Below are 24,966 nucleotides of genomic sequence, written 5' to 3' on the forward strand. Positions count from 1 at the left end.
ATGTGTGTATGAGTGTGTGTGTGAATGTTTGTGTGTGAGTGTGCATATGTATGAGTGTGTAAGTGTGTGTGTATGCGTGTGTGAGTGTTTTGTGTGTGTTTGAATGTGTGTGTGCTCACATGTGTGAGAGTGTTTCTATGTGAGAGTAGGTGTGCGTATGTGAGTGTGTGTGTTTGTGTGTGTCTGAATGTGTGTTTATGTGTGTGAGTTTTTGCGTGTGTGTGTGAGTGTGTGTGTGTGTGAGTGTGCATGTGTGTGTGCACATGTGAATGTGTTTGTGCATGTGTGGGTGTGTTTGTGCATGTGTGTGTATGTCTGAGAGTGTGTCTGTGTGTATGTATGTGTTTGTGAGTGTTTGTGTGCGTATATGTAAATATGTGTGAGCATGTGTGTGCATGCATGTTTGTGTGAGTGTGTCTGAGTGTGTGTGTGTGAGTGTGCATGTGCGTGTGCATGTGTGAATGTGTTTGTGCATGTATGCACAAGTGTGTGTTTTCATGTGCGAGTGTGTGTCTGTGTGTGCATTTGTGTGTGAGTATTTGTGTGTGCATATGTGTGAATGTATGTGTGTATGTGAGCATTTGTATGTGTGTGTGAGAATCTGTGCATGTTTGTGAGTGCATGTGTGTGCGAGTGCTCATATTCATGTGCATGGGTGTGTTTGTGTTTGTGAGTGAGCATGTGTACAAATGTTTGTGTGTGTGAGTGTTCATGTGTATGAGTGTGTAAGTGTGTGTGTATGTGTGTGAGAGTGTTTGTGTGTGTTTTAATGTGTGTGTGCATGACTGTTTGTCTGTGAAAGTGTGTGCATATGTGTGTGTTTGAGTGTGTGAGTGTTTGTATGTGTGTGTGTCCGAGTGTGGGTGTTTAAGTGTGTGTGAGAGTGTTAGTGTGCATGCATGAATGTGTTTGTGCATGTGTGGGTGTGTGTGCATGTGTGCATAAGTGTATGTGTGCTTGTGTGTGCAAGTGTTTGTGTGTGCAAGTGTTTGTGTGTGCGTGTGTTTGAATGTGTGCATGTGTGTGAGCATTTATATGTGTGTGTGTGAATGTGTGTGCATCTGTGTGTGTGTGCATGTGACCGTGTGTGTGCATGTGCAACTGTGTGTGAGAGCACGTGTGTGACTGTGTGCAAGTGTGTGCGTGCATGTGTGCGTCTGTGCAAATATGTGTGTGTGCATGTGTGAATGTGTGTGTGTGCATGTGTGTGTGCATGTGTGTGTGAGTGTGTCTGTGTGAGTGTGTGTCTGTGTATGTGTGTGCAAATGTTTGTGTATGTGTGTGTATATGCATGTGCATGTGTGTATGCATGTGCGTGTGTTGTGCGTGTGTGTGAGTGATTGTGTGTGTGTACGCAGATGTGTGTGTGTGTGTGAGTGCGTGTGTTTATCCGAGTGTGTGTGTTTGTGTTTGTGTGTGTGTGTGTGTGTGTGTGTGTGTGTGTGTGTGTGTGTGTGTGTGTGTGTGTGTGTGTGTGAGTGTAACAAGAGGCACTGCTCAATGAACAAATATCTCTCTGATACAGAGATATAGAAATGGAGAGACAACAACACATTTACCCTGAGGGAGAGGGACAGAGAGACACCAGTCAGTGGACACATACCCCCCTGAGGGAGAAGGAGGAGAGACACCAGTCAGTGGACACATATCCCCATAAGTGAGAGGGACAGAGAGACACCATTCAGTGGACACATACCCCCCTGAGTGAGAAGGAGGAGAGACACCAGTCAGTGGACACATATTCACCTGAGTGAGATGGAGGAGAGACACCAATCAGTGTACAGATATCCCCCTGAGGGAGAGATGTTGGGCAGAATCATGAATCCTTTGAAGCCATGTCCACCCACATAAGCTGTGGTCATAATACACCTGGTCATTTTGTAGGTGAGACTTGAACTGGGCAGTCTCCACGAAGCTTCCAAGTCCCTGGCACCGTCTCTCCAAGTAACTTGACTACTAGTCACCCTCAAAATGAAGCACATTGCTTCCCAAAAAACCCTCTTGGCACAGGTCAATCCACAGAAAAGCCCCAGTCATTGACAGAACCGGCTTTGCTCTGAAGCCACAAGAATGGCTCGGACAAGAGCTGCTTCAAAAAGCTGTTTTCTCTCCAGTGGTCAGAATGGTTCTTCCTCGCAAAATCCCAATGTCTTTGGAAATATATTGAATGTGGAACAGACTGGACAAACCTTCCCTCAGTTCTTCCAATATATCAAATTATCACTGGATCAGACTTGTGTTGTGCTTTTGTGAAATGTTAAATGTTATCCTATCTGGTGTAGGCTTCATGGTCAAGAACTTCATTGCCTCCAAACTCAAAAACCGGCCACTCGGACCGAATTATGTCCATGCGACTCCCCCTTCAAAACAAGCGTTGCATCACCCTCATCAGTGTCTATGCTCCAACCCTCCAGGCGGAACCAGCAGAAAAGGACAAGTTCTACACTGACCTGCGCAACCTCATCCAACGCACCCCTACAGCCGATAAGGTTGTCATCCTTGGCGACTTCAACGCTCGCGTCGGCAAAGACTCAGAAACCTGGCCAGGAATCCTGGGCAAGCACGGCGTCGGCAAGTGCAATGACAATGGGCGCCTCCTGTTGGAGCTCTGCGCAGAACAGCGGCTTGTCATTACAAACACCCTTTTTCAGCAGAGGGACAGCCTTAAGACTACCTGGATGCATCCCCGATCCAAACACTGGCACCTCCTGGACTACATCCTGGTGCGGGAAAGTGACAAACGAGATGTGCTCCATACCAGGGTCATGCCCAGCGCGGAATGCCACACTGACCACTGGCTGGTTCGCTGCAAGCTCAACCTTCACTTCAAGCCAAAGCCCAGGAACAGTAAAGCCCCCAGAAAGAGGTTCAATGTTGGAAACCTGGAGTCAGACGAAGCGAGAGGAAACTTCCAGGCAATCCTCAAAGCAAAGCTCGACGATGCAATCCGCCTCACGGACCCGTCCCCTGAAACCCTCTGGGATCAGTTGAAGACTACCATACTGCAATCCACTGAAGAGGTACTGGGCTTCTCCTCCAGGAAAAACAAGGACTGGTTCAACGAAAACAGCCAGGAAATCCAGGAGCTGCTGGCAAAGAAGTGAGCTGCCCACCAGGCTCACCTTACAAAGCCGTCCTGTCCAGAGAAGAAACAAGCCTTCTGTCGCGCATGCAGCCATCTTCAGCGCAAACTCCGGGAGATCCAAAATGAGTGGTGGACAAGCCTCGCCAAGCGAACCCACCTCAGCGCAGACATTGGCGACTTCAGGGGTTTCTATGAGGCTCTAAAGGCTGTGTACGGCCCCTCACCCCAAGTCCAAAGCCCGCTGCGCAGCTCAGACGGCAAAGTCCTCCTCAGCGACAAGATCTCCATCCTCAACCGATGGTCAGAACACTTCCAATCTCTTTTCAGTGCCAACCGCTCAGTCCAAGATTCCGCCCTGCTCCAGCTCCCTCAACAGCCCCTAAGGCTAGAGCTGGATGAGGTCCTCACCCAGGATGAGACATATAAGGCAATCGAACAACTGAAAAGTGGCAAAGCAGCAGGTATGGATGGAATCCCCCCAGAGGTCTGGAAGGCTGGCGGCGAAACTCTGCATGTCAAACTGCATGAGGTTTTCAAGCTTTGTTGGGACCAAGGAAAACTACCTCAGGACCTTCACACACACACCAACACTCACACATGCACCCACATGCAAACACAGACACACTCAAACACAGACATTCACACACACACACACACACACACACACACACACACACACACACACACACACACACCAACACTCACACATGCACACAGGCAAACACACACACACACACACACACACCAACACTCACACATGCACCCACATGCAAACACAGACACACTCAAACACAGACATTCACACACACACACACACACACACACACACACACATACACACACACACACACACACACTCACACACACCAACACTCACACATGCAAACACAGACACTCTCAAACACACACACACACACACCAACACTCACACATGCACACAAAAACAAAGGCGAAAATCAGACTGCTCAAACTACAGGGGAATCACGCTGCTCTCCATTGCAGGCAAAATCTTCGCTAGGATTATCCTAAATAGAATAATACCTAGTGTCGCCGAGAATATTCTCCCAGAATCACAGTGCGGCTTTCGCGCAAACAGAGGAACTACTGACATGGTCTTTGCCCTCAGACAGCTCCAAGAAAAGTGCAGAGAACAAAACAAAGGACTCTACATCACCTTTGTTGACCTCACCAAAGCCTTCGACACCATGAGCAGGAAAGGGCTTTGGCAAATACTAGAATGCATCGGATGCCCCCCAAAGTTCCTCAACATGATTATCCAATTGCACGAAAACCAACAAGGTCGGGTCAGATACAGCAATGAGCTCTCTGAACCCTTCTCCATTAACAATGGCGTGAAGCAAGGCTGTGTTCTCGCACCAACCCTCTTTTCAATCTTCTTCAGCATGATGCTGAACCAAGCCATGAAAGACCTCAACAATGAAGACGCTGTTTACATCCGGTACCGCATGGATGGCAGTCTCTTCAATCTGAGGCGCCTGCAAGCTCACACCAAGACACAAGAGAAACTTGTCCGTGAACTACTCTTTGCAGATGATGCAGCTTTAGTTGCCCATTCAGAGCCAGCTCTTCAGCGCTTGACGTCCTGTTTTGCGGAAACTGCCAAAATGTTTGGCCTGGAAGTCAGCCTGAAGAAAACTGAGGTCCTCCATCAGCCAGCTCCCCACCATGACTACCAGCCCCCACACATCTCCATCGGGCACACAAAACTCAAAACGGTGAACCACTTTACCTATCTCGGCTGCACCATTTCATCAGATGCAAGGATCGACAACGAGATAGACAACAGACTCGCCAAGGCAAATAGCGCCTTTGGAAGACTACACAAAAGAGTCTGGAAAAACAACCAACTGAAAAACCTCACAAAGATAAGCGTATTCAGAGACACCGGCCAATTTACTGTGACAGATTATACATATGTTTTTGGGAGATAAATTGGGACTTGTTTTTTAGTGTAGGTTACATACAAACACTTTAAAACAGATCTTATTTAAAATTCTGGACCTATGCTCATGTTAGATGCAATGGGGCCAACAAACTTTGCAAAAGCTTTGGGGAGTGCCCAAGAGACTTCACTAATGGATTGTTGTTTACAAAAATGCAACAGATGAAAGAACCTGTCAGAGCCACATTCTGCCTGGAGTGCAACTTGCTGTTTTAAGACGGTAATTTGTTTTTGCAAGCAGAGAGAGTCAAACAGGCATTCTCTCTGAGAGAGAGAAAGAGAGAAAGAGAGAGAGAGAGAGAGAGAGAGAGAGAGAGAGAGAGAGAGAGAGGGGGAGGGAGGGGGAGAGGGAGACAGATGGACAGACAGACAGACAAACAGAGGTCAGTTCTATAGTGGCACTGGAACAGGACAAGCTGACAAGCTTGTGGAAAACCTCATTTGGAAGATGGGTTGTGAGTGCTTAGTTCAGCCTGGTGAAAATCCTTGTAGTTCATGCAAGAGGAGAGGACTGGCTATCTAACATTTCAATTTAAATAAGAGAAATAAAAAGGCACTCTGTGGTCACCTGAAAGAAAGAGGTTATCATCTGGAGGGGGCTGGTTTCTTCAGCAAGACACTGAAGTTGCTGATTAAAAACAATCAGTTGTGGGTGTCCAGCATACAATGAATCTCTCTCTCTCTCTGAAAACTGACAAGAACCAGTTACCTTTCAAGCACCAAAACCTGGTGAACTTTATAAATGTTAAATTCTGTGCACAGCATAAGAATTGCCTGCATCCAGTGAACTTGGAGGAATGAGAAGTGAGATTGGATTTTGAACCAAAGAACATATGCACTTAGAATTAGAAGGGGGGTTAAGATAGGTTAGTTAATTCAATAGTGCTAAGTTAAAGTGTGATTATCTTTTCATGTTTAAAGGTAATTAAAGGCAACTTTTGTTTAAGTAACCATTTGATTTGGAGAATATCCATTTCTGTTGGGTTTTGGAGTCCTTTGGGCTCATAGCATTTTATGGGAGCTCGTCCATCCAGCATTTGAAAATTAGAGGGTTTTTTTTTAAGTTATTTGTTAATTTTTTTTTCCAAGCTCATTTAAAGTTTGTGTGTGAAAAAAATAGCAGCATTAGATATTAATACATTTTTGTCACAAACATCATCTGCAGAGTTCCACAGCAAGAGAAAAGAGGAACTGATGGTTATTTCTAAGGCATTAAAACTGACTGAAGTTAAACAATGGATGAGAAAATTACAAATACAGAGGATTATAATGAAATATTATCTTGGTGAGGGAGGACAAATTTGGTGAGTTGCAATTGGAATTGGAGAAATTGTGGGTGGAAGAAGAAAGAGGAAAACAGAGGGTGGTAGAGGAAAGAGAGAAACCAGTCAGTGCACAAATATTGCTCTGAGATAGGGATGTAAAGTTCATTTAATAATTCTTCAATCCTCTTTCCATATGGATTCCATTCCATACCTTTAGTAAATGCTTTAAAATTGATGTTTCCATTTTCCCTTTTAAAAGTTCTTCTTGCCAGAATGTGTTCCAGATTGATTTATCCTATTTTACTCATTTCATTCTGTACCTATGCTGCCTTTTCACCAATGCGATAGCTGCAGGTCAAGAATCATAATTGAATGGCTTTATAGTAATTTTTAAAATTAGGCATTCTTAGTCTCCCTTGGTCAAATTTCCAGGTCAGTTTTTACAATACCATTCTTGGCATTTTATCTCGCCAATATTTAGTACAAATTTTCCATAAAATCCCAACTCCTATGGTCAATACTTTGATTTACAAAGGCACAGATGCCAAAAGCTCTCTTTACAACCCTATCCACTAGTGACAATAGTTTCAGGGAATTTCCATCTGTATTCTTAGATCCCTCTTCTGCACTCCTTAGTGCCCGACCATTTACCATGTATGTCCTACCTTGATTTGTTCTTCCAAAGTGCAACACGTCTGATCTTCAAGGTGACCAATCATAGAAAGATAGAAGATAGGAGCAGGAGTAGGTCATTCGGCTCTTCGAGCCTGCTCCGCCATTTAATGAGATCATGGCTGATATTAAAGTTCAGTACCCCGTCCCTGCCTTCTCTCCGTAACCCTTAATTCCCTTATACTGAAGAAATATATCTAATTCCCTCTTAAATATATTCAATGAACCTGCCTCTACTGCTCTCTGTGGCAATGAATTCCACAGATTCACCACCCTCTGGGTAAAGAAATTCCTCCTCATCTTGGTTCTAAATGGTTTGCCGATTATCCTCGAACCATGGCCTCCCACCATTCTGGACTCCCCCACAATTGGAAACAACCCTTCGTCATCCATTCTGTTCAGTCCTGCCAGAATTTTATATGTCTCTATGAGATCCCCTCTCAATCTTCAAAACTCCAGCGAGTACAATCCCAAATTGCGCAATCTTTCCTCATAAGTTATTCCTGCCATCCCAGGTATCAGCCTGGTGAATCGCCTTGGCACTCCCTCCATTGCAAGAACATCCTTCCTCAGATAAGGCGACCAAAACTGCACACAATACTCCAGGTGTGGTCTCACCAAGGCTCTGTACAGCTGCAGTAAGGTATCCTTATTCCTATACTCAAATCCTCTTGATATGAAGGCCAACATACCATTTGCCTTTTTAAACCGGCTGCTGTACCTGCATGTTTGCCTTCAGTGACTGGCGCACAAGAACCCCTAGGTCTCTCTGCACTTCCCCATCTCCCAATCTATTGCCATTCAAATAGTAATCTGCCCTCCAGTTTGTATTACCAAAGTGGATAACCTCACATTTATCCACATTGTAGTGCATTTGCCATGTATCTGCCCAGTCCGCAATTTATTCAAATCACACTGGAGCTTCCTGACCCCCTCTTCAGTGCACACAACCCCTCCTAGCTTAGTGTCGTCTGCAAATTTGGAGATATTACATCCAATCCCCTCATCTAGATCATTAATGTAAATTGTGAACAGCTGGGGTCCCAGTACAGATCCCTGTGGCACCCCACTGGTCACCGCCTGCCACTCAGAAAATGAGCCGTTTATCCCAACTCTCTGTCTTCTATCTGCCAGCCAGTTCTCAATCCACATCAATGCCTTTTTGCATGCCAGTCGTTTATGTGGGACCTTATCGAAGGCTTTTTGGATATCCAGGTACACCACATCCACTGGCTCTCCCCCATCTATTTTACCTGTCACCATCTCAAAGAATTCCAATAGATTTGTCAAGCACGATTTACCTTTTGTAAATCCATGTTGACACTGTCCGATCCCTTCTCTGCTAGTCATATGCTCTGCTATTACATCCTTAATAATGGATTCCATTATTTTACCCACTACTGATGTAAGGCTCACTGGCCCATAATTCCCCACTTTTTCTCTACCCCCCTTTTTAAATAGTGGGGTAACATTAGCTACCCTCCAATCCATGGGTACTGATCCTGAGTCTATCAAGTTATGGAAAATAATTCTTAAAGAATCTGCTATCTGAATGTCCACTTCTTTAATTAGATTAATTAGATGTAGATTATCAGGCCCTTGGGAATTATTGGCCTTCAATCCCTTCAATTTCCCCAAGATCATGTCCTTAGAGATACTGATTTCTTTCAGCTCCTCCCTTGCATTAGTCTCTATGTGTCCCAACATCCTTGGGAGGTTATTTGTATCCTCTCTTGTGAAAACAGAACTAAAGTAAGAATTTAATTGATCTTCCATTTCCTTATTCCCCATTATATATTCCCCTGATTCTGACTGCAAGGGACCTACTCTGGATTTCACCAATCTTTTCCTCTTGACATATCTATAAAAGCTTTTGCAGTTGGTTTTTATATTTGCCGCAAACTTACTTTCGTAATTTATTTTTGCCCTCTTGATTAATTTTGTCTATAATGATCCTTTTAACATCCCTGTAGAAACTCTTGAGGTTTTCCATCAAGCTGTCTGCCAAAACAACCTCGTGCCTTCTTGAGAACTCTGAATTTGTTTAGGTAATCCAAAAACTGTGAAAAATCTTTCCACTGTTTTAGCTTTAATATTTCTTAATCATATAGCCTCTGGAAATCTCGATGCTGATAAAATAAAATAAAATAAAATAAAATTAACATAATTGTTAATAAGTACTGATTACCAGACTTAATTTTAGTCTACGATAACACTAGTTCCCCAACCACAAGAATAAGTTGCAAAGGGGCTACCGGAGGAACCTGGTTAGGTTTCCCCACACCTGACAAATGTGGCATATCCGGCAAAAATATACAACATCCCTTCTCAAACAAGGCCAAAAAAATTGTCTCAAAATTTTATTCATGGTCTTCTTCACACCTAAATGACCTACCAAAGATGTACTATGGGCTAAATTTAAAATTTAATTCTGGTAGACTTTAGACCACCTGATGAACCACTGCCCATTCCTCATTTGCAACCACATCGCATGGTCTCTATTTTCTCATTTATAGTTCACCCTTCCAGTAATATCCATAGGGCATTTCTTTACTTTCCTCCTCATTCACAACCTTATTTCTCAAGTCAGCAATGAAATTTTCCTTGACAAAGATAAGCCCTGACTATCAAATTTAACCTGTTCTTTCTGCTTCTCTTCTATTTCAGAATTACGGGCAAGTCTCTATCAACTGGATCTTCCTTTGCTTTCATCTTCTTAGACAAAGTACATGCAGGATATATTTCACAACCTTCATGAACCTCATCTTTACTTGGATTATTTGATAATTTCAAGACTGACTGAACCTTATCTTCTGCTAAGTCATTTCCTAATAAGAATGAGATTCCTCGCATGGGTAACTTTAAAATAACTCCCACTACAACTGGTCCTTTAATTAATTCTGAATTTAACACTATTTTGTGAAAGGCAATTGATTCTATCTCTCCTCCAACACTTCTAATCAAAGTTGTCTCTCCTGTGTCAGTCTTCTAATCAAGGGTTAAGACATTTTCCAAAAAAAGTGATTGGGCAGTCCCCATATCTCTGAGAATTTTAATAGGCACCTGTAAAGCTCCTTCATTCACAGAAATCAAGCCTTCTGACACAAAAGGCCTGAAAACATTCATAACCTCCTTGGCAGGTATGAAACTTTTATTCTCATCACATTCAACTGTCTGAATACGCCAAACTTGACCAGGTTTCTTACAGAAATAACAGACAAAACCTAAAATTCTGTCTTTTTTCTGAATTATCATCTGGTTTCTTGATTTTCTCCCCAGGATTAATTTCAAGTTTACTGGGCTGTTCAACCTCAAACTTCTGAAAAGGCTTACTATACTGAAATTTATTTTTGTGAATCAATGAATACTCAGCAGCTAAACAAGCAGCCTATTGCCTTGTATCTACATCTTTTTCATCCAGACACAATTTGATCTCATTAGGCACACTCCTTTTAATTTCTTCAATTTAAATCAATTCTCTAAATCTATTGAATTCATTGTTTATATCTTTTGAGGCACATCAATGGTGAAAACGTACAGATTTTTCAAGTGCAAATCCATATAAGATTGGTTTCATGCTTTTCCCAAACTCCTAAGCTTTTGTCGATACGCTTTTGGAACTAACTCATAAGGCTTTTCAACAGTGTCATTCAAACTAAAATCTGCCAGTAGTTATTTTCCCTTCTATACACTTTGAACCATGAGAGGCCGTTTTTCTTCTGGCCATTTTGAACTCTGAGCAACCTTTTCAAAAAGCTGAAAATATGTATGAATTGTCCTCTCATCAAAAGGAGGAAATGAACCTCTCTACTCACCATAAACTTCTCTGGAGAAGATGGAGCTTCAGTTTTATTCTCTCCCTGTATCCCAAGTCTTATCCTAATTCTTGTAGCTTTCTCATATTTCCTATTTTATCAGCTTCTTCCACCTCATGTTTTCTCTTATTTATCGGCTTCTTCTTTAATTTTTTAAATTACAATTGCAGTTCAAAAGAGCAAATTACAGGAGCATTTTCTAAGTATTCCTTTTCAATTATTTCTTTGTTGATACAATATTTTGCTATAATTCTCTGTATTTCAGTTTTCTTCATACCAGTTTTGACTTCATCAAGATTTAATTCCCTAGCAATGAATAGCAAATCTTGTTTACTCATTTTCTGCAGGTCAGCGAAAGATGCAAGCTTCATAAAGTCATCAATATCCATTGCTGCTGTTTCCCCTTACAAGCTTTAAATTAGGTTGGAGAAACAATTAAGCAATAAATCACAAAACTCTAAAAGTTTACAATCCCAAAACTGTAAATAGTTTAGAATGATTCAAAATTGGACGAGACCCCACAATGTTATGAGTTCATGTTATGAATTCTTTACATGAAAATTATGGCCAAGAGCTGTTATTACCAGTAGAGACAGAATTAGAATTATTGTCACATAATGGAAATATAAAGAAATTTATCTCAATGATGTATATGTTAATACAAAAGAAAGTCCAAAAATAGGGCTTCATAATTCTAGACAAAGATGGGAAGTAGATTTAAATAAACAAATAGATGAACAAGATTGGATTGGGATATGTAGAGAAAATATGAAAAGTACAATAAATGTGAGATATAGAATGGTGCAATATAATTTTATATCTAACCATATAAACTTAAAAATGGAATCAGACTCTTTTGAATTTACGTCTTAGATGTGGACAGGAAATTGGTACATTTTTGCATTCTACTTGGCAGTGACCCAAAATTAAATTTGGTTAGAAATGGGGAAATTATTGGAACGAATAATGGGAATTAAATTCCCATAGGATCAATGTTGTTTTTATTGGGTGATATTAAGAATATTGAATCTAAGTTGAAATTGAATATGTATCAAAAGATGTTCAAATTGCTTCAGCAATTTGTATGACCATAACTTGGAATCTGATACAGATTTGGGTATATAGAGATGGTATGCTTGAAGTCGAGAGTTGTATACCACTTGAGAAAATTACTTATACTTTAAGAGACAAATATTTTGGAAGATATGGAGCCCTTGTTTACAAAATATGGGTGTTAATATTTAAATGAAGCTGTAACATTCCCTTCTCCTTAAGGTCTCAGTATATAAGAAACTTTAAGGTAATAGACCCTGTTGAGGGTCTCTTGTCTTGTTCTTTCTCTTTTTCTTTTTTCCTTTTGGGGGAAGGGTGGTATATGGGGGGATGGGTGTGTGGTGATATGTAATTACATCACGAGGTTACCAGGGGTCATCCCAGTGACCTTGTATATAAAGGAGTCCAGAGCTACAGTTCAGCCTTCCAGGTTCGTCTTCTGAGAGACAAGACCTCTTAGTGTACATATTAGTTTATTAAAGCTGTCTTATACTTGCACTGTTGGTGTGGTTATTGTCAGTACAATTTAATAAACTAATAAAATACTACTAGGATGGAAGCTGCTTCTGCTCCAATGCGCATTCCCCACCACCTGGAGACTCTTCCTGAGGAATGGAATCCGGGGACGACTAGCACGCATGACCATTCGAGGTCAGAGAAGGCGAGGGACTGCTGTACTGGAATCATGGTGGAATGCGGGAAGACCACAGAAGTCTGATAGGGCAGGTAATAAATGGCCAAGAGCTCTGCCTGCCTGTGGGTTTGCCAGTACAGGCACCGCCGATCTTAAACCCTGGTCTGTTCAGAAAGGGGCCACTACAAGCACGGGTGGAAGGATCACCACAAGTCGTGCTCATGATCACCACATATGTGCAGAATTCATGACCATGCCAGAGCCAGGGAAAGCATACACCGCTACCGTGACTCCCCCAGCAGCAGTTTCCCCTGTACCATGGAGACCTGTCGCTACCGCTGGAATCCCCCCAAGCCTGCTGCAAATGTCCCAAAGCCAGAGACTCAGTCAACAGGCCCAAGTGCCCAGGATACTCCTCCAGCAGATACAAGCCCCACAGAAGCTCTACCAGCAGCTCCCAGTACTCCAGGGTCCACCCTTTCTACACCTAAGGGATCAGAGACTGCGGCTTAGCCATGTGCTTCGACCAGTCAGGCTGGAGCTCAACCCCAGAAATCCCGGAGCTGGCACGCACTTCGGCCGCTGGCAGAGATGCTTTCTGAATTACGTGGAGGGTGCTGAGGCATCGGATAAAGAGCTGCTGTTAGCACAGCTGGGAGACCACCCTTACTCCCTTATACAGGATGCCAAGTCCTACCAAGAGGCAATGAGCATTTTACAGAGTCATTACAATAAGGGGCATAGCGAACTCCACTCCCGGTACAGACTCATGACTAGGTCACAACAAGTAGGGGAGTCTGCCAGAGACTTTATACTATCTCTGAAAGACCTGTCGAGAGGCGGCAACTTTAAAGCAGTATCAGCTCAGGAGTATGTGGAGGACCTTATTAGGGACAGAATTGTTGCAGGCATACAGTCCACTGAGACGAGACATCAATTGCTGGAGAAAGGAATGGTGGGGCTAAAGGAGGCAAAGACTATTGCAGAAGCTTTAAAAAGCACCAGGAAATCATTGGAGGAGTACTCCAGGACCCTGGGGCTGAGACAAATGTCACACTGTTGGACTCTCTAGCCCAGTGGTTCTCAACTTTCTTCTTTCCACTCACATACCACTTTAAGTATTCCTCTGCCATCGGTGCTCTGTGATGAGTAAGGGATTTCTTAAGGTGGTATGTGGTTGGAAAGAAAAAGTTTGAAAAACCATTGTTTTAATTGAACCTAATTGACACGTTATGTGCACGGTTTCAGAACTCCAAAAGATCAAAATATTTCAGTCACAATTGGGTCCAGAGCAGTGATTCTCAACCTTCCCTTCCTACTCACATCCCACCTTATGCAATCCCTTATTCATCACAGAGCATTGATGGTGTACAGATTGCTTAAAGTGGTATATGAGTGGTGTAATGCTCGTCGAAAGAACCAAAGACTTGTTGATCCAAACCAAGGCTTTTATTAACTAAAAGACTGGAGCATATCACAAGTAGGTCGACCAGTCCAGAATGAACTGGTCTGGCTAGGAGCAATTCTTTAAGACCTGCCAGTAGGTGTAGCTACATTCTGAGCCAATCACTGTCATCCTACACTACTATCTGTACATATGTACATATACACATTGGTGATAGAATCTGTACTATCACATTCACCCCTTGTTTGAGAACCGACCCCAGGGTGGATGGAGGTTAAGGGCTGTACCGGTCAGGGGGCCTGACCATCCGGTGTGACCACCGTGGTGCCGGAATTGGGGTTGCCAGAGTTGTGTCACCGGGTGCGGCCACTGCTTTACTCAATTCCCCAATGGCGTTGTCAACAAACTGGCCTGAGCTGGTGGGGTGGTGCTGGTCCCTCTGTTCAAGCACATGACCTGGGGGAGAAGGAATAGAGGGAAGTTTGGTTAAAGGCACTCTTGCGCCTGATCCAGCTTGGGCTAGGTCCCTTACCAAGACTGTGTCCTCCTGTCCGTCCGGGTACTCAACGTAGGCATAATGCGGGTTCGCTTGGAGCAGAGTCACGAAGGGGACATTCTTAGAGTACCGGACGTGGCGTCGTAAAAGGGTGGACCGGGAACCGACTCGGATTTCCTCGGGAAAGAGAACATCCTTTCATGGGGGGTGGCATTGGTCGTGGTGCATAGGAGAGAGCAGATGGAGTGTAGGGCACGAGTGAGCACATCCTGCCAGCGAGAGGTGGGGAGACCTTTGGACCAGAGGGCAAACATAACCGCTTTCCAGACGGTGGCATTCTCTCTTTTGACTTGCCCATTACCACATGGGTGATAGCTGGTGGTCCTGCTTGAAGCAATACCATGCTCCAGAAGGTACTGCCGCAGTTCTGCGCTCATAAATGAGGAACCCCTGTCACTGTGGATGTAAATGGGGTACCTGAAGATGGCAAAGATGCTGTGTAGGGCCTCTATGAGGAGGTAGTCATGTCCGAGCTGGACACAGCAAACGGCAAGCGGGAGTACTCGTCGATGGCTGTAAGGATGTAGGTGTTACGGTTGGTTGACGGTAGGGGCCCCTTGAAGTCTACGCTGAGACGCTCAAAGGGGCGGGTGGCTTTGATGACGTGGATGTTCTCCGGAAGGAAGTGGGGCTTGCACTCAACGCACACTGGGCTGTCTAGTGACCCCTGGATGTCAGAGCTCCTCATGGACTTTCTGCAGCCTGTCCAGTTGCATGTTGGTGCAAGTCCCCCTGGAGAGCGCATCTGGTGGGTCATTGAGTTTACCAGGCCGATACAGTATGTCATAATTAAAGGTGGAGAGCTCGATTCTCTACCTGGCGATTTTGTCATTCTTGATCTTACCTCACTGGGTATTGCTAAACATGAAGGAGACCATGCATTGGTTGGTCAGCAGCGTAAAGCACCTGCCAGTGTGGTAGTGTCTCCAACAATGTACTGCCTGGGCCTCCTTCTCAACAAAGGAGTGTCGGCTCTCAGGACCTTGGAGGGTTCTGGGGAAGAAGGTTACTGGCCAGCTGACCTGGTTCAAAGTGGCTGCCAGTGCAAAGCCAGATGCATCGCTTTCGATTTGGAATGGAATGGACTCATCGATGGCGTGCAGCATTGCAGCAGCGATGTCCGATTTGATGCGGTCGAAGGCCGCTCTGGATTCAGTTGACAGGGGAAGGAGGCAGTCTTGATGAGTGGCCGTGCCTTGTTGGCATAGTGTGGAATCCATTGGTCATAGTAAGAGAAAAAACCCAGGCAGCGTTTGAGTGCCTTCTGGATGATGGGGGTGGGGGGGGACATCCACAAGGGGACGCATGTGGTCAGGATCCAGCATGACCACCCCGTTCTGAACCACATAACCCAGAATTGCGAGCTGAGTGGTCCGGAAGACTCACTTGTCGAAATTGTAGGTCAAGTGCGGCCGAGATGCAGTCCGAAAAATTTTCTCAAGGTTGGCATCGTGATCCTCCGTGTCATGGCTGCAGATGGTGACATTGTCCAGATACGGGAAAGTAGCAGTCAGCCCATTCTGGTCCACCATCCGGTCCATTTCCCGCTGGAAGATCGCGACGCCATTTGTGACCCCAAAGGGTACCCTGAGGAATTGCTACAGCCACCCATTCGCTTCGAAGGCCGTGAAAGGTTGGTTTTCTCGGCAGATCGGGAGCTGATGATAGGCCGAACGCAAGTCAATGATGGAAAATACACGGTATTGGGTGATCTGATTCACCACATCCATGATCCATGGAGGGGGATACGCATCCTGGAGCGTGAAGCGGTTGATAGTCTGGCTATAGTCAACCACCATCCGCGGCTTCTCCCTGTTTTTAACAACCACTACCTGGGCCCTCCATGGACTCGAGCTAGGTTCGATAATGCCCTCATCCAGCAGTCTGCACACCTCGTTTGTGATAAATTTCCTGTGTTCAGATCTATATTGCCGGCTTTTGGTGGCCACAGGCTTCCAGCCAGGGGTGAGATTTGCGTAAAGTGCTGGCTGAGCAACTCGGAGGGTGAAGAAACTACAGGTGAGGCCCCGGGGCGTGAGGGCGGGTGGCTCAGGCTGCCGCTGGCAGGAGGTTCCCAGGGTGGAGTGGTTATAGACAGAGAGCAGAGCGTGAGGCCCCCCAAAATGCAGGGAAATAGTTTGAAATTGGCAATGAAAATCCAGTCCCAGCAGAGCAGGGGTGCACAATTGGGGAAGGACTAATAGTTTGAAGTCTGTGAATGTGATGTCCTGGACTTTCAGGGTCACCACACAGTATCCCTTTACACCAGTCGAGAGCGATCTGGTCGCCAATTAAATTTTCTGTGTAGTGGGGAGACGGTGGGGCAGGTCCATGCGGATAAAACTGTCTGTTGACCCCGAGTCAAATAAGCAAGTTGTATAGTGTCCATGCACTTTAATCAATTCCATTGCTTTTGTGAGGGGTTGGGGGTAGTCCTTGTCAAGGGTTATTGATGCAGAGACTTGTAATGTAGACAATGGAGACCTGCGTGATAACATTACGCAAACAGTGGGGCCTGGAAAAACAGTGTCGGGGAGGTGGTGTTGCTGCCTGCAGCCAAAGGTAAGTATTGGGGGTCGCTGCTTGCCATCGGCGGTGGGGCGGTCAGCAGGGGGCGGTCAGTGGTGGTGGGTCCCCGGATGGCAGTGTTGGGTTCCCGGTCAGCAGCGTCGACAGGTACCGGGTTGGCAGCGTCGGCATGTCACCAGTCCGCAACAGTGGTGGGTCCCCGGACGGTGGCGTCGGGTCCCTGGTCGGTGGTGGCAGCGACGAACCCTGGTAAGCAGCAGTGGTGGGTCCCTGGTCGGCGGCGACTGCAGGAATTGAGGTCTGGGCTGGGTCCTGCTTGGATGTTAGGGTGAACGTCATTGCGGCAATGGTGGGTTGTACCTTGTGCTCTCGGCGTCTGACCCGTGATGTCAGGCGCTGCCGCACGGTGGAGCCTGTGCTCTCATTGGATGAGAGCTCTGAGGAAGAAGTGTTTGAAATGGACAGTGGTGATTTGGCTTCACACGAGGCACTGTGTGGCCATTTTGGAGCAACAGATTGCAGCAAAGTGGCCTGGCTTTTCTCGCCGGGCATTGGGACCTGCTGTGCTCATTCTTCCCGCAGAAATAAAACTTTTGGTTTGCATCGGGCAGCGTAGCGGCAGTAGTAGGGTAGAGGGAAGGCATCCTACTTACATCAGAGTGTGGGGTCCAGCCCCGGTGTACATGTCCATACTTAAGACCGTAGTCTCCATTGTCTCTGTGATCTGGATCACGTCCTCTAGGCTTTCTCCCCCGTGCTCTAGCGATCGAACCCTGGCCACATAGGCATTCTGAATGAGATCATCTGTGGTCTCCACAGCAGTTCTGTCTGTGCAGGCACAGTCCCTTAGTGCCTGAATATAAGCTTTAAATGAGGCTGTTGCCTCTGTGAGAAGCAGAAGTACCTTCACAGATTTCGTTCGAGACAAAAATTGAGAACAAAGAACATTTATTGTACAACAGTGCAAAGTTGGGTGCTTCCCCTTACCCTGGGAATACACACACATACTGGGGCTCACCCAACTTTTATACAGTTCATTTCAGTGTAGAGGTACTCCCCCCACCTTAACATTCTTGGCCTCCTGAATTGGTTTGGCATTTGGTAATTCTGTCTGCCTAAGTGCAGTTTCTGTAAACTTGAAAGACCATGGGGTATCCTGTCTGGGTCCCATCATGTCATTGTCCTTATTCATGAATCTGCTTTTGTCCTTATTCACACATCTCAACCCCCAGTACTAAATTCTATATGCAGAACTTGCTAATTCTTTCTATCACTATGACCCTTATTCTATTATACTTGCCTAACCCTTCCTCACACTCTTATCGGAATTCATCCTTATCAGAATTCATCCCTACTCAGCACTTACTTAACTTCCTCTAATCTAGTCTAGTATTCCTTATTTCATTCATACTAGCTTTACTTCCTATATTCTATTATCTCTCACACCTCCTTGTAGCAGGTTTGTACCGAGCATAGACCTTGTTCACTGGTTGCTCGTAGAGCCCTTTCTGCACCTTCAATGCTGCGCCGTAAGTGGTCGTGTCCTGGACACTCTGGTAGACTCTCGGGGACACCATCGTCATCAATATTAGTAGTCGAAGGCTGTCCTCTTATCACGGGAGGATCAGAGAGCCGTAAGTATGTTTCAAAGCACCTCACCCAGCGCTTAAAGTCATTCGAGGCTGTAGCTGACTGTGGGTCGATGTCGAGGCGTTCCAGCCGTAGCATACGCTCCATCCCTTCAAAATTTAGTTTTCGTTAATAAAATTGTAATGCACGTCAAAAGAACCAAAGACTTGTCGATCCAAACCAAGGCTTTTATTAACTAAAAGACTGGAGCATATCACAAGTAGGTCGACCAGTCCAGAATGACCTGGTCTGGCTAGGAGCAATTCTTTAAGACCTGCCAGTAGGTGTAGCTACACTCTCAGCCAATCACAGTCATCTACACTACCATCTGTACATATGTACATATACACATTGGTGATAGAATCTGTACTATCACAAGGGGAAAGGAAAAGGTTGGAAAACACTGCCCTAGACCCATGAAAAGAAAAGTATGCTGCCTCACAGGAGTTCACAGCAGCAGCAGCACACCTTGAGGGTCCCAAGTGCTTTTTCTGTGGACAAAGGTCCCCCAGAGCCCTCTGCCCTGCCAGAGGAAATGTCTGTTCCAACTGTGGAAAACATGGGCATTATGCAAAAGTCTGCAGAAACCCCAAGGCCACAGCCAAGGCCCATTCTCATGCTAATGAGAGGCGGGAAAGCTCTTCTTTCTCCACAGACAAACAGAAGAAGAAGAATGCCATGTGCAGCCGGCCATCTTGGACAAATGCTACAAAGCAGAGGACACAATCTTCAGGAGATGAATATAACGCCGAGTACTATTGGATGGAACGACACGAAGGACACGCCAGAATCAGGCGAGTCTTCACAATTTATCTGATGCCACTGTGTGCATCAAAATTAATGATGTGAGGGTAAATTGCTTAATAGATAGTGGAAGCACTGAAAGTTTTATTGACCAGGGGTTAGTGAACCACCTTGCCCTCTCCACATGCCCGAGTAAGCACCAGATCCTGTTAGCAGCCATCAGCCTTGCAGCTGAGGTAAAACAGTTTTGCAGGGTTACTCGAGAAATCCAGGGCACAAAATACAAAGGGTTCAAATTACTAGTATTCCCTCACCTCTGTGCCCTGGTACTATTGGGGTTAGATTTTCAGTGCCAGTTAGAAAGCATTACAGGCCTCACCCCTCACTATGCCTTACGAAGAAACAACACTGCAGCCTGTCTGTCCTGAACATAGAACCCCCTCCACTGTTCACACACCTGACCCTAGAATGCACACTAATAGCCACAAAGAGCAGGAGGTACAGCCCGAGGGACAGAGCCTTCATTAGGACAGAGGTCCACAGGCTACTACAGGTGGGCATCATAGAGCAGAGCACCAGCCCCTGGAAAGCCCAGTTGGTTGTAGTAAAGTCAGGAGAAAAACTGCGCATGGTAGTGGATTACAGCCAGACAATCAACAAATTTATAGAACTAGATGCCTACCCCCTGATATGCATAGCAGACATGGTCAACAACATTACACGGTATAAGGTGTTCTCCATTATCGTCCTGAAAGCAGCATACCACCAACTGCCCATTAGAAACAGCGATCGCATTTACATGGCATTTGAGGCAGATGGCAGGCTGTATCAATTTCTGCTAGTCCCCTTCGATGTCACCAATGGTGTGTCCCTGTTTCAGAGAGAAATGGACTGAATAGTAGATGAGTTCCAACTGAAAGCGGTGTTCCCCTACTTAGACAACGTGACAATCTGTGGCCACACTCAGGAAGATCATGACACGAATTTAAAATGCTTCTTCCAGGCAGCCGAGGAAAGGAACCTAACATACAACAGGGATAAATGTGTCTTTAAGTGCCAGGAAGTTGCCAATCCTGGGCTACATAGTGCAGAACGGGGAAATCAGCCCAGACCCAGCCCGTATGCACCCTCTCCTAGACCTCCCAGTGCCACACATGCTAAAAGCACTTTCTTCGCCCAATGGGTCCCCAACTATGCCGACAGGACCCGCCCACATAAAAGCCTCCGTTTTCCCACTGTGCTCAGCAGCCACCAGAGCATTCAGGGACATTAGGGACCATATCGCTAAAGCTAACATGCAGTCCATAGATGAGTTGATCCCGTTTCAAGTAGAAACAGATGCATCCGATGTAGCTCTGGCAGCCACCCTAAACCAAGACGGATGACCAGTGGCCTTCTTCTCGCGACCCCTACAAGGGTCAGAGGTCCTAAAAGCAAAAGACCTGCCTGTTACTAGATGGCAAGAATTATTCCCAGAAGCCCTACACTCTATACGTTCTTTGTTGTGTACTGCCACTAACATGACCCCACATGACCGTATATTTTCTTTCACAAGGAAAGCCACGACGGGCACAGTGCTGCCTAAATGGATGATGACACCAGGATCTGTTCTCCTTTGGAAGCACTGCAGACCCCACAAAGCAGTCCCACTGGTGGATCAAATGGAGTTGAGGCATGTGAACCCTCAGTACGCCTTCGTCACATTTCCAGATGGAAGAGAAGACTCGGTGGCCACCAAGGATCTCACACCAGCCAGATGTGTGAATAACGTGGAGGAAACACAGATGTCTATGAATCAACAAGGAGCACAGCAGAAGTCACTAGAACAGTTGTTCATTGAGTCATCCCAGAGTACTATACCACCCACCCCAGAAATCAGTCCCTGGATATGCCCACCCCACAAAATGTCACCACCCTAAACATGATGGCAGGACCTAATCCCATACAAGGGGATCACCAGCCTACACGACCTTATAGCCATCTAGTACTTCCCACTCCCACACCTCCACCAAGAAAGGCCGAAAGGCAGACTGCACTACCCACCCCTATACCACTACGAAGGAGGTCCTGAAGACAACGGAAAAAAAATTTTGGACTTATGAACTTACAAACAATGGAACGGGGGTGTGGGGAATAACAATTTTTTTAAGGGGGGTGAAAGTGGAGATATGTAATTACACCACTAGGTCACCAGGGGTCATCCTGGTGACCTTGTATATAAAGCAGTACAGAGCTATAAGTCTAGCCTTCCAGGTGAGTCTTGCAGAGAGACAAGACCTCTTAGTGTTGTCTTGGGTAAACTTATACCTCTCATTTTGTTCGTTTTAGATTGGTCACAGTGTTTGAGCTACTGAAAGAAAATAGCCACACACACCGAGAACAGTTCAGTTTATACAAATGTTTATTACAAATTCAAAAGCTGATTTCAAACTACAATATGCAAGCCCTTCCCAACTATACTTATCAACGCTTGGACTGGTCCCAACTGCCGAAGCGAAGGAACGACTGCACATTTGTAGTAGATTGTCAGGGCTCCGGTAGCAGCTTCTCCACCTCCCCCGACCGGGACATTGGCTGGACTCCAGAAGTTCTTCTTCTTGCTGACAGATGTTGCCACCTCTTGGAGAGTCTCAAACTTCAGCAGCGGGACCATGGGTTATATTACCCAATAACTGCTTACCCAAGCACATATTCCCAGCACAGCAAGAAAGATAAGCGAGCAAGCTAGCATGCTAGGCTTCTATCGAATAACATAATTTTCAGATTATCACTTTGAATACAATGGTTTATTTTGCATCAAGGCTAGGCCTCTGACAGTCTGTGACCAAAACAAGCAGGAAGATTAAATGTTCTTGGTACACAGATGTCCTTTCGTAAATGTCCTCGGTGGAATTTAGCTTATGTCTGCTGTGACCAAAACAAGCAGGAAGATTAAATGTTCTTGGTACACAGATGTCCTTTCGTAAATGTCCTCGGTGGAATTTAGCTTATGTCTGCTGATTCTAAAAAACGAGGCTGCAAAAATAAAAAAAACACGGTTAGAATCTTCCATTACATTCAACCCCTTGGTCACATGCTGTCAGACACGAGACTTAACAAGCATAAGAGTACAAAAAGAGCATAAAAGAGAAATCAAAACTACAATAATCACAAAAACAAGCAATAATGCGAGCAACCAACAGAGAATAGGGTGGCCCAACCCCCCAAATGTACCAGCTAACCATGAAAAAGGATTCCAACCAAGGCTCAAATTATCCTTGTGGGCCACAATACCCAGATACTGGAGCTCACGAACAGATTTTGAAACATGCTGAACAATAACATGAAACTCCACTAGTTCCACCTACCCACTCCCTTGCCCATAACCCTCCAAGCTGCACTTGAGGCGGATGACCGAGGAATTCCTTGATGTAATGCATCGGACCATGTTTCCCACGGGCAACTCCCTCGGAACGTCCTCAACATTACAAGTCCAATTGTTGGCACCAAAGCAGCTGTTAAGCCAGATCACCAGGAGCGTAAGACGGAGAACCTGGAACAAAGAAGCCTGACACATGTCACTCACGATACCGGAAGCATTCAGCGTTTAAACAGACTAAATCATCCTGTCCCTCAATAGCTACCCACCGAGTGTTACCCTGAGCAGGTGTCACTATTTCTCCTTTTGCAGGAGGGCCAACCATATATTTTGTCCGGCATTCTCTAGTTCGGGAGTGGGGGGCAATGACTGTTTTTCCTCTGGAATAGGCTGTAATTCAGAAGCGTGAAGAAGTCGGTGGAAAGGTGTACCTCCTTTTAAAGGGCGATGATTCAAATTGTGGACTGCCTGCTGCAGCACATGGCACCACCCCTTCAGGATCCCCAGTGGTGTTGGCTATGATCAACCTCTTAAAGCATTGCAATCCTCTACTGACCCACTAATTTTTGCTTCCTTGTATTCCTTTCACGTTCACTTTGGCTTCCACAGTTAGCCACAATTGTGACATTTTTCCATTAAAGTTTCTGTCAAAAAGATTATATTTTTTTGATATGTATTTATCGTGCATCTTCCCCATGTCTTGTGGAAACTTCATCCAGTGAGGAAGGGACATTGTTACCGATTTACACTGTCTGTTGGCTTCTGCTGAGGAAGTCAAGGATCCAGTAGGAGAGCGTGGTGCAGAGACCCAGGGTTCAGAGCTTAAGGGGATGATGATAATAGAAGCTGAGCTGTAATAGATGAATGCATTCTAGGGATCAATGTTTTAAAGGAACAATCCCTTTATACCATCTTCCCTACGAGTGCCCCCCCTGCAACCTACTTTGACCAGTTCCCCTCTTGTGGCACTGTAATTCAGTTCACAGAAATCCCAATACATCTGACTTTCTTTTCTCCTTGTCAAACTTGAATTTGAATATAATCATATTGTGATCACTGCCTCCTAATGGTTCCAATACCATACACTCTCTAATCACCTCAGGTGCATTACACAATCTTTTCTTCTTTGGCTTGGCTTCGCGGACGAAGATTTATGGAGGGGGTAAGAAGTCCACGTCAGCTGCAGGCTCGTTTGTGGCTGACCAGTCCGATGCGGGACAGGCAGACACGATTGCAGCGGTTGCAAGGGAAAATTGGTTGGTTGGGGTTGGGTGTTGGGTTTTTCCTCCTTTGCCTTTTGTCAGTGAGGTGGGCTCTGCGGTCTTCTTCAAAGGAGGCTGCTGCCCGCCAAACTGTGAGGCGCCAAGATGCACGGTTTGAGGCGTTATCAGCCCACTGGCGGTGGTCAATGTGGCAGGCACCAAGAGATTTCTTTAGGCAGTCCTTGTACCTTTTCTTTGGTGCACCTCTGTCACGGTGGCCAGTGGAGAGCTCGCCATATAATACGATCTTGGGAAGGCGATGGTCCTCCATTCTGGAGACGTGACCCATCCAGCGCAGCTGGATCTTCAGCAGCGTGGACTCGATGCTGTCGACCTCTGCCATCTCGAGTACCTCGACATTAGGGGTGTGAGCGCTCCAATGGATGTTGAGGATGGAGCGGAGACAACGCTGGTGGAAGCGTTCTAGGAGCCGTAGGTGGTGCCGGTAGAGGACCCATGATTCGGAGCCGAACAGGAGTGTGGGTATGACAACGGCTCTGTATACGCTTATCTTTGTGAGGTTTTTCAGTTGGTTGTTTTTCCAGACTCTTTTGTGTAGTCTTCCAAAGGCGCTATTTGCCTTGGCGAGTCTGTTGTCTATCTCATTGTCGATCCTTGCATCTGATGAAATGGTGCACCCGAGATAGGTAAACTGGTTGACCGTTTTGAGTTTTGTGTGCCCGATGGAGATGTGGGGGGGCTGGTAGTCATGGTGGGGAGCTGGCTGATGGAGGACCTCAGTTTTCTTCAGGCTGACTTCCAGGCCAAACATTTTGGCAGTTTCCGCAAAGCAGGACGTCAAGCGCTGAAGAGCTGGCTCTGAATGGGCAACTAAAGCGGCATCATCTGCAAAGAGTAGTTCACGGACAAGTTTCTCTTGTGTCTTGGTGTGAGCTTGCAGGCGCCTCAGATTGAAGAGACTGCCATCCGTGCGGTACCGGACGTAAACAGCGTCTTCATTGTTGGGGTCTTTCATGGCTTGGTTCAGCATCATGC

The 24,966-nt window shown here is 45.6% G+C and overlaps 1 protein-coding gene across 11 annotated transcripts in view; it reads left to right on the forward strand.

Moving 5' to 3' along the window:
* Positions 1-23,349, forward strand: part of LOC138749785 (craniofacial development protein 2-like) — a 33,598-nt gene extending 10,249 nt beyond the window's left edge. For 6 of the 11 annotated variants that reach the window (XM_069911648.1, XM_069911646.1, XM_069911647.1 and 3 more), the window contains one exon: positions 12,406-13,576. In XM_069911648.1, the coding sequence (XP_069767749.1) occupies positions 12,406-13,559 (1,154 nt within the window). In that variant the 3' untranslated portion in view covers positions 13,560-13,576. Of the gene's footprint in view, positions 1-1,525; positions 3,794-12,405; positions 13,577-15,691; positions 18,612-19,261; positions 19,401-20,905 lie in introns of those variants that run through there. The other 5 variants (XM_069911651.1, XM_069911654.1, XR_011348861.1 and 2 more) reach the window with 5 other exon arrangements.
* The last annotated feature ends 1,617 nt before the right edge of the window (positions 23,350-24,966 follow it).

The sequence above is a fragment of the Narcine bancroftii genome, chromosome 14 (genome assembly GCF_036971445.1).
Source record: "Narcine bancroftii isolate sNarBan1 chromosome 14, sNarBan1.hap1, whole genome shotgun sequence".
Lineage (NCBI taxonomy): Eukaryota > Metazoa > Chordata > Chondrichthyes > Torpediniformes > Narcinidae > Narcine > Narcine bancroftii.